The following is a 13,241-nucleotide window of genomic DNA, read 5'->3' on the forward strand; positions in this document are numbered from 1 at the left end:
TGATGCGCGGGGGGGCGGAGGGATTGATGTGCTCTGAGGGCCAGGTGTACCTCCTGCTCCCGCGACCTCAGTCATGAGCTTGGCCCTGGGTGGCCTTGGGGACACTGTCGGGATTCACTTCCACCCGTGTGGAAATTTGGGCTCCAAGATATCCACTGGAGACTGAAATCAACTCCTCATCAAAGACAAGTCCACCCTCTTCGGATCCAGGGGAGAGCCCCACTGGGACAAGTAAGACAAGGAGGGCACGATGCGGGTCTGGCCTCGGGCCACAGTCCCAGGTGCAAGTCTGGGCAGATGCCAGACATGGGCCAGACTGAGTAGGGTTGGGGCCTGCCTGGCCCTTTAAGAGGGTCTCCAGGGAGGGGGCCTGTTGCCCAGCAACAGGAGGGCGAGTGTGTACTCGTCGCTGGGAGACCAGAAGCGTCCTGCTGCCGGGACAGAGCGGCCTCAAGCGGCCCTGCTGACCGTGCCAGCGGCCCTCTTCCCTCCCTGGCACAGGGGCTGGCTGGCACCATGGCGCAGACGGACGTGCTCCTGACCAAGCAGCCCGCCCCACAGACGGTGCCGGCGTGCGAGCTGCCCCGAAAGCTGTACGACGTGGCCCGGAACACGGGCGCCTACACGTCCTCGGGCCTAGCCACCGCCGGCTTCCGCTCGGCCAAGTACCTGGTGGACGAGTGGTTCCAGAACTGCTATGCCCGCTACCACCAAGCCTTCGCCGACCGCGACCAGTCGGAGCGGCAGCGCCACGAGAGCCAGCAGCTGGCCGCCGAGACCGAGGCGCTGGCACGGCGCACGCAGGAGGACGCCACCAGGAAGGTGGGCGCGCGCCTGCAGGACATGCACTGCTGGAAGTCCGAGCTGCAGCACGAGGTGGGCGAGCTGGACGCCGAGACCGACCTGCTGCTGGCCCAGAAGCAGCGGCTGGAGCGCGCTCTGGACGCCACCGCCGTGCCCTTCTCCATCGCCACCGACAACCTGCAGTGCCGCGAGCGCCGCCAGCACCCGGACCTCGTCCGCGACCACGTGGAGATCGAGCTGCTGAAGGTGCGCTGCCTCTTCCACCCCCGTCCCCGACACAACCCCTGGCCCCGCCCCTTCCGCTCCCGCAGGTTCCCCCGCCCCTCCCACCCCAGCCACCCCCCCCCCCCAACTCAGGCCACGCCCCGGAACCGCAGAGCCCGCCCCTTCCAGGCCCTGCAACAGCAGAATCTGCCGCTTCCACCTCCCGGAGCAGCAGACCCCGCCCCGGAACTTCCCCCTCAACCCCGAACCCCAGACCCTGCCCCTTCCACCGCCCCGGAACCGCAGGCCACGCCTCAGAACCGTAGGCCCCGCCCCTTCCACCACCACCCCGGAACCACAGGCCCTGCCCCCTTCTCCTGAGAGCGTGACCCGCACAAGGCAGAGGGTGGGGGGGTTCACACGTATGCCCGCGACGCGGGCTGACCGAGGCTTTGGCGCCTGTGTACCAGGTGGGCGTGCACAAGCTCAGGGCGCACATGCCCCTCTGCGCACACAGGAAAATCTAGAGCACGTAATGCTTTGCACACGCAGACACGTGTGGAGCACACGCTCAGGTCCACTCCCCAGAACCAACAAGGGCGAGGTCAGGGCTCCAGCCTTCTAGGACAGAGGTACCATCCCTGACCCCAGGAGGGTTCCCGGTCTGACCTTCCCACAGCCTGGTCCTCACAGTGGACACTGAGTGAGGCTGGGCTCCTTGCAAGGTGAGCCCCAGCTTGGACATGCTGCCTGGGGGCAGGTCCCAGCGTAGGGGTTTGAGCATGTATGGGGGCTGGAGCTGGACCTCAGTGCTCATCTGCTCACCACAACCCATGTCCGGGGCCCCTGCACTGCCCCCCCCAACCTATTACAGTTCATCCTGGGGTGAGGTGGGGCCCAGGCTGTGACAGAATTCACATCTGGACGTCTGTTGGGGCATTTGCCTGAGGATGGGACACTCAGAGGCCACTGAGGCAGGAGAGGGTCTGGCCAGGTCCATGCACCAGCCCTGATGACCCCCCACACACCGAAGGATGGGGAGGTGCCTGAGATGAACCCCGTGGGCAGCGGCCTGAGGTCTGGGAGGTCTGCCGGGACAGGGCCAGGAAGTCAGGTCCTGATGATGCCTGCACCCGCTGGGCAGCCCCTTGGTCACCCTTGGGTCCTGGCACCCGCTGGGCGGCCCCTTGGTCACCCTTGGGTCCTAGCACCCGCTGGGTGGCTTCTTGGTCACCCTTGGGTCCTGGCACCCGCTGGGTGGCTTCTTGGCCACCCTAGATCATGCAAATTAAGCTTGATCCTGAACGCCTAAAGACCCAGCCCACCGCATCTCCCCCTACCCTGGTGCCCGTGGTGGACATCCAGGCACAGCCCAGGATGCAGGGTAGACAGGTGAAGGATGGAACCACCTTCATCCCACAAGGAGCCTTTCCTGCTCCAAACTGAGCAGGATCTGTCCTTGGGGCAGCCCCATGGGAGCAGGGAATCACCCAGGCCAGTCCCTTGATCCAGGCAGGGCAGAGCTCATGCACCTCTCAGAGCCTGGGGGCCTGGCTTGTGAATAGGCTGTAGGCTGTGGGCAGGCAAACAGCCAGTCCAAGGGCTCAGGGCCTCCCTCTGCTCTCCCAGCTCAGGCCAGAACCTTGGGTCCCTCCCCTCCCCCCACGGCCCTCTCCCAGGCCCCAACCCCTCTTGGTCCCCCACCACCTCAGCCCCACACTCAGCTGCTCCACAACCCCCCTGCCCCGAGCCAAGAAACATCCCCCCTCCCGGTCCCCCCCACCCCCACGTCCCAGGCCTTGCCCACCCCCACCCCCCAATGTGAAGAACCAACAATGACCCAGAGACAGGGAGACAGAACCAGGGACAGACCCTGACATATGTGGGTTTAGTGCCAGAGGGAGGCAAAAATCCAAATTGGTGGTGGTGGGGGGTGCTGTTTGTGCACTGAAAAGAAAGCTATTGCAGTAGCAGAAAGAAACACAGGGCTTCCCCCTGTATTCTCAGTGGAAGAGAGGGCATCTCTGAGCCCAAGGCCCTGACGGGCAGCCAGGGAAGGGACCTGCTTCCCAGGGGCCGGGGTCCCAGGAGGGCTGCTGGCCACCAGTGCCCTGGGAAGGCTGCAGGGATGGCCCCTAGAGCCCAGAGGGTGCTGGTGCCAGGCAGGTGGGAGCTGCCCCTAGGTGACGTCCCACAGCCCATAGAAGCACTCACCACCCCCCCCCCCAGAAAAAAACACCACTGTGCTACACCAAATAGAATTTTCAAAAGCCCAAAATAAACCCAATGAGAAAGGGCTGGGCTCAGCCTTCATTTTCCAGGAAAGAGACTGGGGTCCAGCCCAAAGTTACCCAAGCAAGGATCAGGTGTTGATCTGGGCATTTAAGGGGCTCACAGTGGGCCCATACCAGCCTGGCCATCCTCAGATCCTCACCAGGGGTGGGGGTTTTCTCCCCCAGGAGGCCGAGCTTATCCGGAACATTCAGGAGCTCCTAAAAAGGACCATAATGCAGGCCGTGAACCAGATCCGGTGGGTCTTGGTGGTCTCCAGGTCTGCCCTCGGGATGACCCCTGTCTCCTCACTCCTTGGATGTCTCTGGGAAGAAAGGGGGGGGGTGACTAGGCCCTGAGTCTCAGACAGGTGGGGGCCTGTCCCAGGTCACAGCCAGGAGTACAGGGCCAGGAAGGGGCAACTAGTGTGTGTGGGGGAGGGGGCAGATTCCTGCCTGCCCTGGGGGCTGGGCATCCAGAGCCCAGGCCAGCTTTCCAGGGCCCGGACACTGTTGGTCAGGTAAGAGCCTGGGTAGCCTGAGGACCCCCATCCTGGGCAGATGAGATGTCCTGGTTCTCAGCTGAGAACTGGACATGTGCTTGCCCCTCGGGGTGGCACCCAGCGACCCCCCCACCCCAACAAATGCAGACCTTGCCCACCCCAGGCTGAACCGGGAGCACAAGGAGACGTGTGAGATGGACTGGTCTGACAAGGTGGAGGCCTACAACATCGACCAGACCTGCGCCCACTACCACAACCAGAGCACCGAGGTGCAGTTCTACCCACACTCGGCCAAGTTCGAGGAGAGGTGGGCCGCCTCAGCCCCAGTGCCTCCCGGGGCCCTCGTCATAAACCCCTTCTCCACGCACCCGCAACTGCTAAGATGGGGCTCCAGCTCCTGGTCCCTCTGCTGGGGATCCTTCAGAGACCCACCGGCCCCTGAGGCCCTCACGCGGAGGCCCAGTCCTATCTGCTCCCAGGACGGGCAGGTGTGCAGGGTCCCTGCCCGAGAGCGCAGCACCACACAGTTCACCAGAGGGCTGCGGACACCGAGGTTGGCAGGAGCTGGGCTGGAGGGCGGCTGGCAGGGGGCGCGCGCCGCGGGCCACGTCCGGAGGAGTGCAGGGCGTAAGGCCGCGGGAGGCCGGGGGGACGCAGATTGCGAGGACGCAGGGTCCAAAGTATGCGGGGGCCACGGGGCGGCGAGGGGGCTAGGGGTGGTGATTTGTGCTGGGGCGCAGGAGACTCGGGAGGGCTGGGTGGGCCGGGGCCGTTGGCAGGTGCCCCACTGACCATGGACCGCTCCCCTCCCGCAGTGCCTCCACGCCGGAGACGTGGGCCCGGTTCACCCAGGAAAACCTGTACCGCGCAGAGCGCGAGCGCCTGGCTTCCGTCAACCTGCGGGTGCTCATCGATAGCATCCTGCGGGACACGGCCGAGGACCTGCGGCTGCAGTGCGACGCTGTGAACCTGGCCTTCGAGCGCCGCTGTGAGGAGGTGGAGGACGCGCGCCACAAGCTGACGGACCACCTGCACAAGGTGAAGCCTCGCCAGCCGCGCCTAGGCCACGCCCGCCCGCGTACAAGCCGCGCCCCAGAACAGGCCACGCCCACACCACCGGGCCACGCCCCAGAACAGACCACGCCTTCACCACCAGGTCACGCCCACCCATGTACAAGCCACGCCCCAGAACGGGTCACGCCCGCCCGCGTACAAGCCTGGCTCCAGAACAGGCCTATACTTTCAGGCCACGCCCACACAAGCCATCCGCCCCAGCTCAGGCCACGCCCCAGAACCGGCCACGCCCACACTTACAGGCCACGCCCACCCACACCGGGCCACGCCCTGACCACGCCCCGAGAGCTGGGCATCTGTAACTGAGGGAGGAAGCTCCTTCTGGCCCAGCCCCGCTCCTGGCTACTAAGCCCTGGTCACAACCTGGCCTGGTCCCTGCCCCTCCTCTGTTCCATCCATCCTGAGGGACCCCAGAGGCAAGGCACCCACTGCTCCCTGGGCACCCTCTAAGCCAGTGAGAAACCAGGTGACACTGGGGGTGGCTGTCAGGCAGGAACAGGAGGGAAGGTACCTTGGCAGGAGGTGGCCAGGCCTGGTAGGGCTCTGACCCCAGGCTCTCAGGATGGCCTTTGCTGCTGCCAAGTCTTTCCGGTTCTTGACCAGGGTTGGGGGCCTAGTGACCCGCAGGACTGGGGGCACTCAGGCCACAGCTGTTGGACAACCTCTGGGTACCCTTGGTGGGGGCCGAGGTGGCCACACGCATCTTCCGACCTCCGTGCCCCCCACCCCTGCTGAGTCAGTGGACAAGGCTGCCCAGTGGTCCCAGCCCCAGGGCTGGGAAGGAGGCCGGGCGGGGCGGGGGTTCTGCTGGCCCTCCCAGGGACCTTCCTTTGTGCAGACGCTGCGGGAGATCACAGACCAGGAGCACAACGTCGCAGCGCTGAAGCAGGCCATCAAGGACAAGGAGGCGCCTCTGAAGGTGGCTCAGACCCGCTTATACCAGCGCTCACACCGGCCCAACGTGGAGCTGTGCCGAGACACCGCCCAGTTCAGGTGCCTGCCGTGGGACAGGTCACCACCCACCATCCACGCCCATCCCCCCGCAGCCTGCAGGCTTGCAGTGGAAACACAGCGGGGCTCAACACGCGGGCGTCCCTACGTCCTACCCCCACCCAGCACGACTAGACACGACGTGCCTTGCGGGGCTCTGTCAGGGCTGCGAGTCCCAGGGACAGCGTGGCACTTCCTTCACTCTGTGCCGCGCAGTCTCCCTGGCCAAGAATCGCGAGGCCACAGGCTCCTCCCGGGCCCACCCTGCCTCGGGGCGCCGTCCATACCTCGGGGAACGCGTGGCCCCTGGCCGGAAGTCTCGCGGGGATCGTGTCTCTGGTGTTTCAAACTTATCGAGTACCAGTCGCCCTCTCGAGCACTAGCACGGCCGTCCTCCCTGGCGTTCCTCCTCCCCAGGCCTCAGCACGTCCCGCGAACTGGGGCCTCATGCAGCTCCAGGACGCCGGGCGCCAGGAATAAAGGGAACCGCGAGCCTCCGCGCACCCCTGCCATTGCTTGGAACCGCCGCACGGTGTCGCTCAACACAGCCCCGCATGGTCCTGCCCACGCAGCCTTTCCCCTTCGGTCAGGGGGGTTGGGGGCAGGGGCAGCCGATGGACCGCCGGCCCAGCCCACTCCCACGCTGCCGGCAGGTGTCCCTTTCGGACTTTTGGGTCCTTTTATGGCCCAGCATCTTGGCCTGGACCCCTCACCAGGGCTCCTGGGTCTTGACGGTCCCGGCCCATAGGCCCCAGCTCACGCCTCTGTCCCCCAACCCCACAGGCTGGCGAGTGAGGTGGAGGAGCTGAACACGTCCCTTGCGGCACTGAAGGAGAAGCTTCTAGAAGCGGAGCAGTCCCTGAGAAATCTGGAGGACACGCGCATGAGCCTGGAGAAGGACATCACGGTCAAAACCAACAGCCTCTTCATCGACCGTCAGAAGTGCATGGCCCACCGTGCCCACTACCCCACCACCCTCCAGCTGGCCGGCTACCAGTGAGCAGGGCACCACAGCACGTGCCTCTGTGGCCTGGCTGCACTTGGGGAAGGGGCTGTCCCCCCCGCCCCTCAAATAAAGAGCACGTTAGCTTTTTACTTGTCATGTGTGGCTCGCAGTGGAGTCGGGATACTGCTACCTGGCAGGTGCGCCCTACCTGTGGACCCCACGTCTGAGCCCCCTGAGGCTCAGATGGGGGCCCTCTGCCCACCGAGATGCCACCATGGATGCCACAACACTCATTTCCAGCAATGACCAAGGCCCCGCACTTTTTCCTCTGTGTGTCCTGGCACTTGTCACCGTGAGGCCGGGCAGCTCTGTCCCGCGGGGCTGGGTCCCGGGTTGCAAGCACCCACAAAAGGTGCCAGGCAGGGCCTGGGACAATGACCACACAGAACACCCATGGGACCTCTCCCTGCCACCTCCACCTGGCACGGGGTGGGGCAGATGCGGGGGACCCTCCACTCCCAGCCCCTGTGGTCACCTCGGGTGGCCACCTTCCCAGCCCGGCCTCTGCTCAACCAGTGAGTGAGTTAGGCTGGGGTGTGTCAGGTCCAGGGATACAGGGCTCCCACCGCCCCCCTGGCCGCGCACCATCCCTCGTCCTGTGTCGGAGGCTCTGGGCACAACTGCAGGGCCCCTCATTCACCCCGAGCACCTTGTCACGGCTCCTTGCAAGGAGGCCCTCCCGCTGTACCCACCCCACCCGCCGCAGGCAGCTCCCCTGCCCCCTGGGTAGCTCATCAGCAGAACTCTCCGGAAAGCGTCCATCGGGGCCCTGGGAGATAATGACCCCCGCAGCGCACACACCCGTCACTTAGCCCGTTACCGCCCGTGGCTGAGACAGTGTCCCCGGGAGCTCATGGCCTTCTCATCCCAGCCCCCACCCCAGGGGCCGCTGTCGGGGAGCTAAGTGCCAGGGGGGTGCGGTGCATGGCTCATTATCTCTAAAGTGGGCTGCTGGCTCCAGGCTGGGAGGGCACGGTCCCCTGGGGGCTGCCCGCTGGGGGCTCGTCTGTGGTTGTCTCTAGGCGGGAGATCGTGTCCCTTTGTAGAGACACACGACCAGGCCCCCCGGCGCTGAGCGATGGCTTTCCGGCTTTCCGGAGTCCGGGCCCCCCACCGGCTGGCCAGGCTCATGGCTGAGGTGAGGTCACCATGCAGCCTGGGCCTCTCCAGCAGCCCCCAGAGACCTTGACCCTGCGGGGCTCCAGGGCGGAGCCGGGACGCTGGGGTCCTGGGGGGAGGTTCAGGCCGCCACAGCAGCGGGAGGGTTGCCGTCTATCCTGCGCCGCCCTCGGGCCCCTCTGCCCACACGGGGCCCCGCACTTGAGTCTGCCTCTGGGGAGGGGAAACCTGTTGGGGGTAGGGGTAGGACCACGTTCCAGAGGCTACAGGGCCACCCCCTCCCCACTCCCCCTGCAGGCCCCCTGCTGCCCCAGAGCCGCCCTGGCACGGCTGGCTTACCCTTGGCTTCCTTCCAAACACCTTAGGTTTCCTGTCTGTGAAGCCTTGCGGCCAGTCCACACGGTCACTCTCATGGTGAGTGAGGGACCCCAGCGTGCCTGGCCCCAGAGCCCACATCCGTTCCTCCCAGGACCCCCTGCGTGGCCCCTTCTAGTGAAGTCTGTGGTAACGTGCGCTCTGTCTACTCCGCATACCCCCCCACTCGAGGGCCAACTGCTGGGTTGGGGGCCACGGGGGCCATCCGGTCCCGCTGCCCAGGCTGGAGTCACAGGACAGTGTGGCCTCCCTGTGCTGCGGCGGGCGGGAGGCAGTGAGGGAGCCCGGCCCCCCTGCGGGTGACGCCGTGGCCGTCTGTGGGCTGCTGACCCCACCGGGCCGTGACGCTCAGCCCCGCTCCCGTCGTCACGGAGATGTCTCGCCGCGTGTCCAGGGGAGGCTATTTCTGTCCAGGTCCTCCTGCCACCTGCTGAGTCACCCTCAGCCCTTGCTGACCACCTCCTCTCAGAGCCCAGGCAAGGCCCGCCGGCACCCAAGCAAACACTTCGCAGCTGGCGTCCCGGGGACCTGAGCTCAGCCCCACCCCACCCAGACCAGAGGAACCCCGGACTCCTTCCGGGCCCTTCAACCCCCGTTGAGGAGGTGCCCCCCCACCCCCACCAGTGCAGGGAAATTTTAACTCACTCTCCCCTCCCCCAAGGGAAGGTGCAGTGTGACCACCCATCTCCTCGGGGGGTCAGGCAGCCCGGCTTGCAGGTGTCAGGGGAGGCGCGGGGGAGGGACGCTGGGGCCCTGCAGTGTGGCCGGAGCCTGGCAAGCCCCCCAGTGGCTGTGTGTGCTCTCCCTGGTTCCATCCCCCACAGGGGACTCCGGCCCCTTCTGAGCCCATTGGTGTCCATTTTATGGGTGGGGAAACTGAGGCCCGGACGCAGGGAGCAGCAAAGCTTGGGCATCTGCTCCTCTCTCGGTGTCCCAGAGGCAACAGCGGTGCTGCCAGAGGGGGTGCCCTGACCTGTCCGGGGCCCGCGGGCTCCCCCCAAGGATGTGGGGCCGGGAAGCGGGAGCCTGCGTGACAAGCCGCTCCAGTGGCTCCGGGGGAGCCACCTGGTCTCAGAGCCAAGCCCGCCAGCTCCTAGCACGTGCTGACAAGGTGTGGGGGCCCACACGGCCCTCGCCTCCCACCACCCCCCCATCCGTCTGTGCCAACTGAAGGCGGGGATGAGGACAGCTGTCCCCAAAGGGAGTGGCCGCCCTCCCCCCCCCCCCCCCCCCCCCCCCCCGCGGTGTGAGCTGTCAGCTCCGGAACCGGCTCCAGCTGGTGCAGCCCCGCCCACAGCCTCACACCCCACATCCCCTCGCCCCGCAGAACTCCCCCCCACACCCCCGCCGTGGGCCCACCTCTGTCTGCTCTCTCCCCCGTCCTTGCCCCTTCCCCAGCCATCAGTCCTCCAGGCCAGTCTGGTGCCTCCCCCACAGGCAGCTGGCTGGGGCGGCGGGACACTTCTGAGGGAATCACACGTCCCCACACCCAGAGGCCAGGGCGCCCGGCCCTGTCCCTGGGCCCTGTGTCCAGCTGTCCAGACCCAGAGTGGGACGAGGCCAGGCCTCCAGCTCACGTTGCGTGCAGCCCCTTCCTGCACTGCCTGGGGGGCCCTGTGAGTCATTCCCACTGGGGGGCACCACCGTGTATGTCCTTTATGTTCTGAGAGGCTGGGCTGAGGCCGACGGCCCCACCGGGGTCACAGCCTGTCTCCCGCTCTGCTGGGCACCATGACCCTGGGACGGCACCTCGGGAGGTGGGGACAGACGCTGTTCTCCCCGGCCAGAGACGGAAGGCAGTCCCCGTCACCAGGTGGGCCCGGCACAGGCATGGTGGCCCTGGTCTGTGTCCCCAACCCCCCCCCCCACCCCGCTTTGGCCTCCAGGCGCTCTCCAGACTCCGCCGAGCCCCAGCTCTGGTCCGCCTGACTCCCTGCCAAGTCACTGCACCCCAGATGGAGGCGATGGCCAGCCCACAACCCATCAGTCCCAGCCACCCCAGACGCCCCAGGCCCCCGAGCCACGTCACAGGGGCAGGCAGGAGGACCCTGGAAGGGCTGCGCTGCCCCTGCGGCCGACAGTGAGCAGGGGGCAGGCCGGGTGGTGGGCAATGGGCCCAGGAGCTCTGAAGCTGGCCCAACGCTGTTGGTCTTGGATGATCCGAGGGAAGCCGTGGTGCCTGGGGCAGCATGAAAGGGTTCTTTCACGGGCCTCTGGGGCAGTGACGCCGGAGACAGACAGGCAGGCAGCAGTGTCCAGCCGTGAAATGGTAACCGGGAGCTTGGGGGTGGGTGGGTGGGGTCTTCACAGGCACTCTGGGTGGGCTGTCTGCTGGGCGGGCCTGGGGGGGGGCACGATGCTCGAGACCCCAGGCATTGAGGGATGAGTGGGGTCTGTCTATGGAGCAGGATCCCCCAGGGCACCCATCAGGTTCCCATCAGGTCCCTCTACAGGGGGGACTTGCAGGGTCCAACACAGCTAGGAGGGGGGTGGGTCAGGGTCTGCTGGGCTCTGGGGTGGGGGGGTGGTAAACAGAAGGGGCCCTACCTCCTGGAAAGTTCTTCCTGCGAGTGGGTTGCAGACACACTGTGCAAGAGGAAGAAACTTGTTCTGGGCTGCAGTCCCCAAGGGCTTCCCGAAGGAAGATCCCAGGTCTTTTCTCAGCAGCGTTGCACCACAGGGAAGAGTGAGGGACCTGACCGCACACGCCCGCCCTTACAAGAGATCTGCTCTGGGGTGCAGCCGTGGGGAGACCGGCCGGGGAGGGTCTACTCGCCAGGGGAAGCATGGGTGGGCCAGGTGTCCGGCAGGGTCTCCTGTGGGAGGGGAGGCAGAGGCGGGAGACCCAGGCCTGCTGGGGATTCAAGACCGTTTTTCCACCCTGGGGAGCTTCCCAAGTTGGCAGCCTGCCCTGGGGAAACTGCCTCGGGTGGGGCCCCACCCAACCTGGGCCGCGGTCCCCGCCTCCCAGCGGAGGGACACGGCCCTTCCCTGCCCTTCCCCAAGCAGCCCGGCTGCCCTTCCCGCTGGTGGGTGGCAACCCCGGAGAGCTGAACCAGAGCATCCCTCCCCCTTGACGGCTCCCCTGAATCTCCCCCAGCCATGGGGGCTTTGGGGGCCAGGACTCTGACTGCAGGCAGTTAGGGCACCTACTACGGGCCAGAGCCAGGGCCCCAGGGATGGGCGAGGGTGTCTCAGAGAAGGAGCCAGAATGCCCGTTGGGACGGGGTGGGGTGCTTCGACCAGACGCCTGCGGTGGTGTTGAGGATTCTGCGGCCACATCCAGGCCCGGGTGTGGGCCAGGCACCCTGTCTGGTGCCCACCGAGGCCCCTGGAGGCCCCGATCGGCACCCCCACAGGGCCAGTCCCGGCCTCACGTCCCATCTCTCCCAGACAAGGGGGCACAGCCTGGGCAGCTGTGGAGTTTAGGGCTCATTAGAGGCACCTCTTCCCAGACACCACACCCCCCCATCCTCCCCCCCAGGCTCTGGCACGGATGGCGGCCCCTGGCCTCCTGCTCCTCCTGGGGTTGCCTGGGGGGGCCTGGCCCAGCCTGGGGCCGCCCCGACGGCCGTGTGTGCAGTGCTGCCCGCCCGCCTGGCCCCCCGCCGCCCCCGGCCCCTATGCCCGCAGGAGCGATGGGGAGCGGTGGGTGCAGCCGCCTCGCATGCGGCCTACCATTGACGTGTCGATTCTCAAAGGTGAGTGTGAGCAGAGCCCCCCACGCCCCCGCCCCTGAGCCCACACCCCTGAGCCCACAGGACTCCGCACACTGGGGGCTGGAGAGCCCCAGTCGGCTCCAAGAAGGCACCTGGGGGGGGGCCTGCCCCGGACTCCCAGCAGCTGCGTAAAGACGGGGAGCAGGGTGGCCCGAGTCCCCTCAGTCGGCTCACCCACCCCGCAGCGGTGCCCCAGGCCCAGCCCCCGGGGTGGGGGGGTCCCCGAGCTGCGACCCCTCTGGAAAGAGGTCAGCTCCAGCAGTACTCACCCTGGGGCCCTGGGCGGCAGGTTGGTTGGACTGGGTTTCCAGCTGCCCAGCCCCTCGCCCGTCGAAGCCCGGGTCAGACCCTTCCCATGTGGCCATCGGCACAGGCCCCAGGACGGCCACGCCTTGGGGTGTGCCTTCTCTCTGCCCCGAGTGACTCTGGACCCCGAGCCTTGACCCGTGGCTTCCGCTGTGCCCCTGCAGGTGAGAAGGGCGAGACGGGAGTCAGAGGTCCCTCCGGCAGGAGCGGGCAGGAGGGCCCGCCGGGCTCCCGGGGCCTTCGGGGCCGCAAGGGCCAGAAGGGGCAGGCGGGGCTGCCCGGCGCCGCATGTCGGCGCGCCTACGCGGCCTTCTCGGTGGGCCGGCGCGAGGGCCTGCACGGCACCGACGGCCTCCGGGCCGTGCCCTTAGACACGGAGCTGGTGAACCTGGACGGGGCCTTCGACCTGGCCTCGGGCCGCTTCCTGTGTGCCGTGCCCGGCGTCTATTTCCTGAGCCTCAACGTGCACACCTGGAACTACAAGGAGACTTACCTGCACATCATGTGCAACCGGGAGGCCACGGGCGTGCTGTACGCGCAGCCCAGCGAGCGCAGCGTCATGCAGACCCAGAGCCTGCTGCTGCCCCTGGCTGCCGGTGACACCGTCTGGGTGCGCCTGTTCCACCGAGACCGCGACAATGCCATCTACGGCGAGCCCGGCGACCTCTACATCACCTTCAGCGGCCACCTGGTCAAGCCGGCCGCAGAGCTCTAGCGGCCCAGGGAGGGCCCCCCCAAGGCCCAGCCCTCGGCAGCACCCTTCCCCCAGACACCACCCGGCTCCACCCCACCTTCGAAGCTGAGAGGCCACGCCGGCAGTCTTTGAGGCCCGACTGTATGCAGTGTTTGAGCATCAGCTGCATGCAGGCAC

At 67.0% G+C, this 13,241-nt stretch overlaps 2 protein-coding genes across 2 annotated transcripts; both read left to right on the forward strand.

Moving 5' to 3' along the window:
• Positions 1-427: 427 nt before the first annotated feature.
• On the forward strand, positions 428-6,940 carry TEKT4 (tektin 4). Its single transcript, XM_047838886.1, has 6 exons — positions 428-1,050; positions 3,468-3,538; positions 3,945-4,088; positions 4,597-4,819; positions 5,694-5,848; positions 6,629-6,940. Exons 1-6 carry the CDS (start codon positions 517-519, stop codon positions 6,843-6,845), a joined length of 1,344 nt encoding a protein of 447 aa, XP_047694842.1. The 5' UTR covers positions 428-516; the 3' UTR covers positions 6,846-6,940.
• Positions 6,941-10,500: 3,560 nt separating this feature from the next.
• C1QTNF8 (C1q and TNF related 8) lies at positions 10,501-13,085 on the forward strand. The gene is made up of 3 exons (XM_047837480.1): positions 10,501-10,614; positions 11,830-12,046; positions 12,535-13,085. The coding sequence occupies exons 1-3, from the start codon at positions 10,501-10,503 to the stop codon at positions 13,083-13,085; spliced, it is 882 nt and encodes a 293-aa protein (XP_047693436.1).
• The last annotated feature ends 156 nt before the right edge of the window (positions 13,086-13,241 follow it).

The sequence above is a fragment of the Prionailurus viverrinus genome, chromosome E3 (genome assembly GCF_022837055.1).
Source record: "Prionailurus viverrinus isolate Anna chromosome E3, UM_Priviv_1.0, whole genome shotgun sequence".
Taxonomy (NCBI): Eukaryota; Metazoa; Chordata; class Mammalia; order Carnivora; family Felidae; genus Prionailurus; species Prionailurus viverrinus.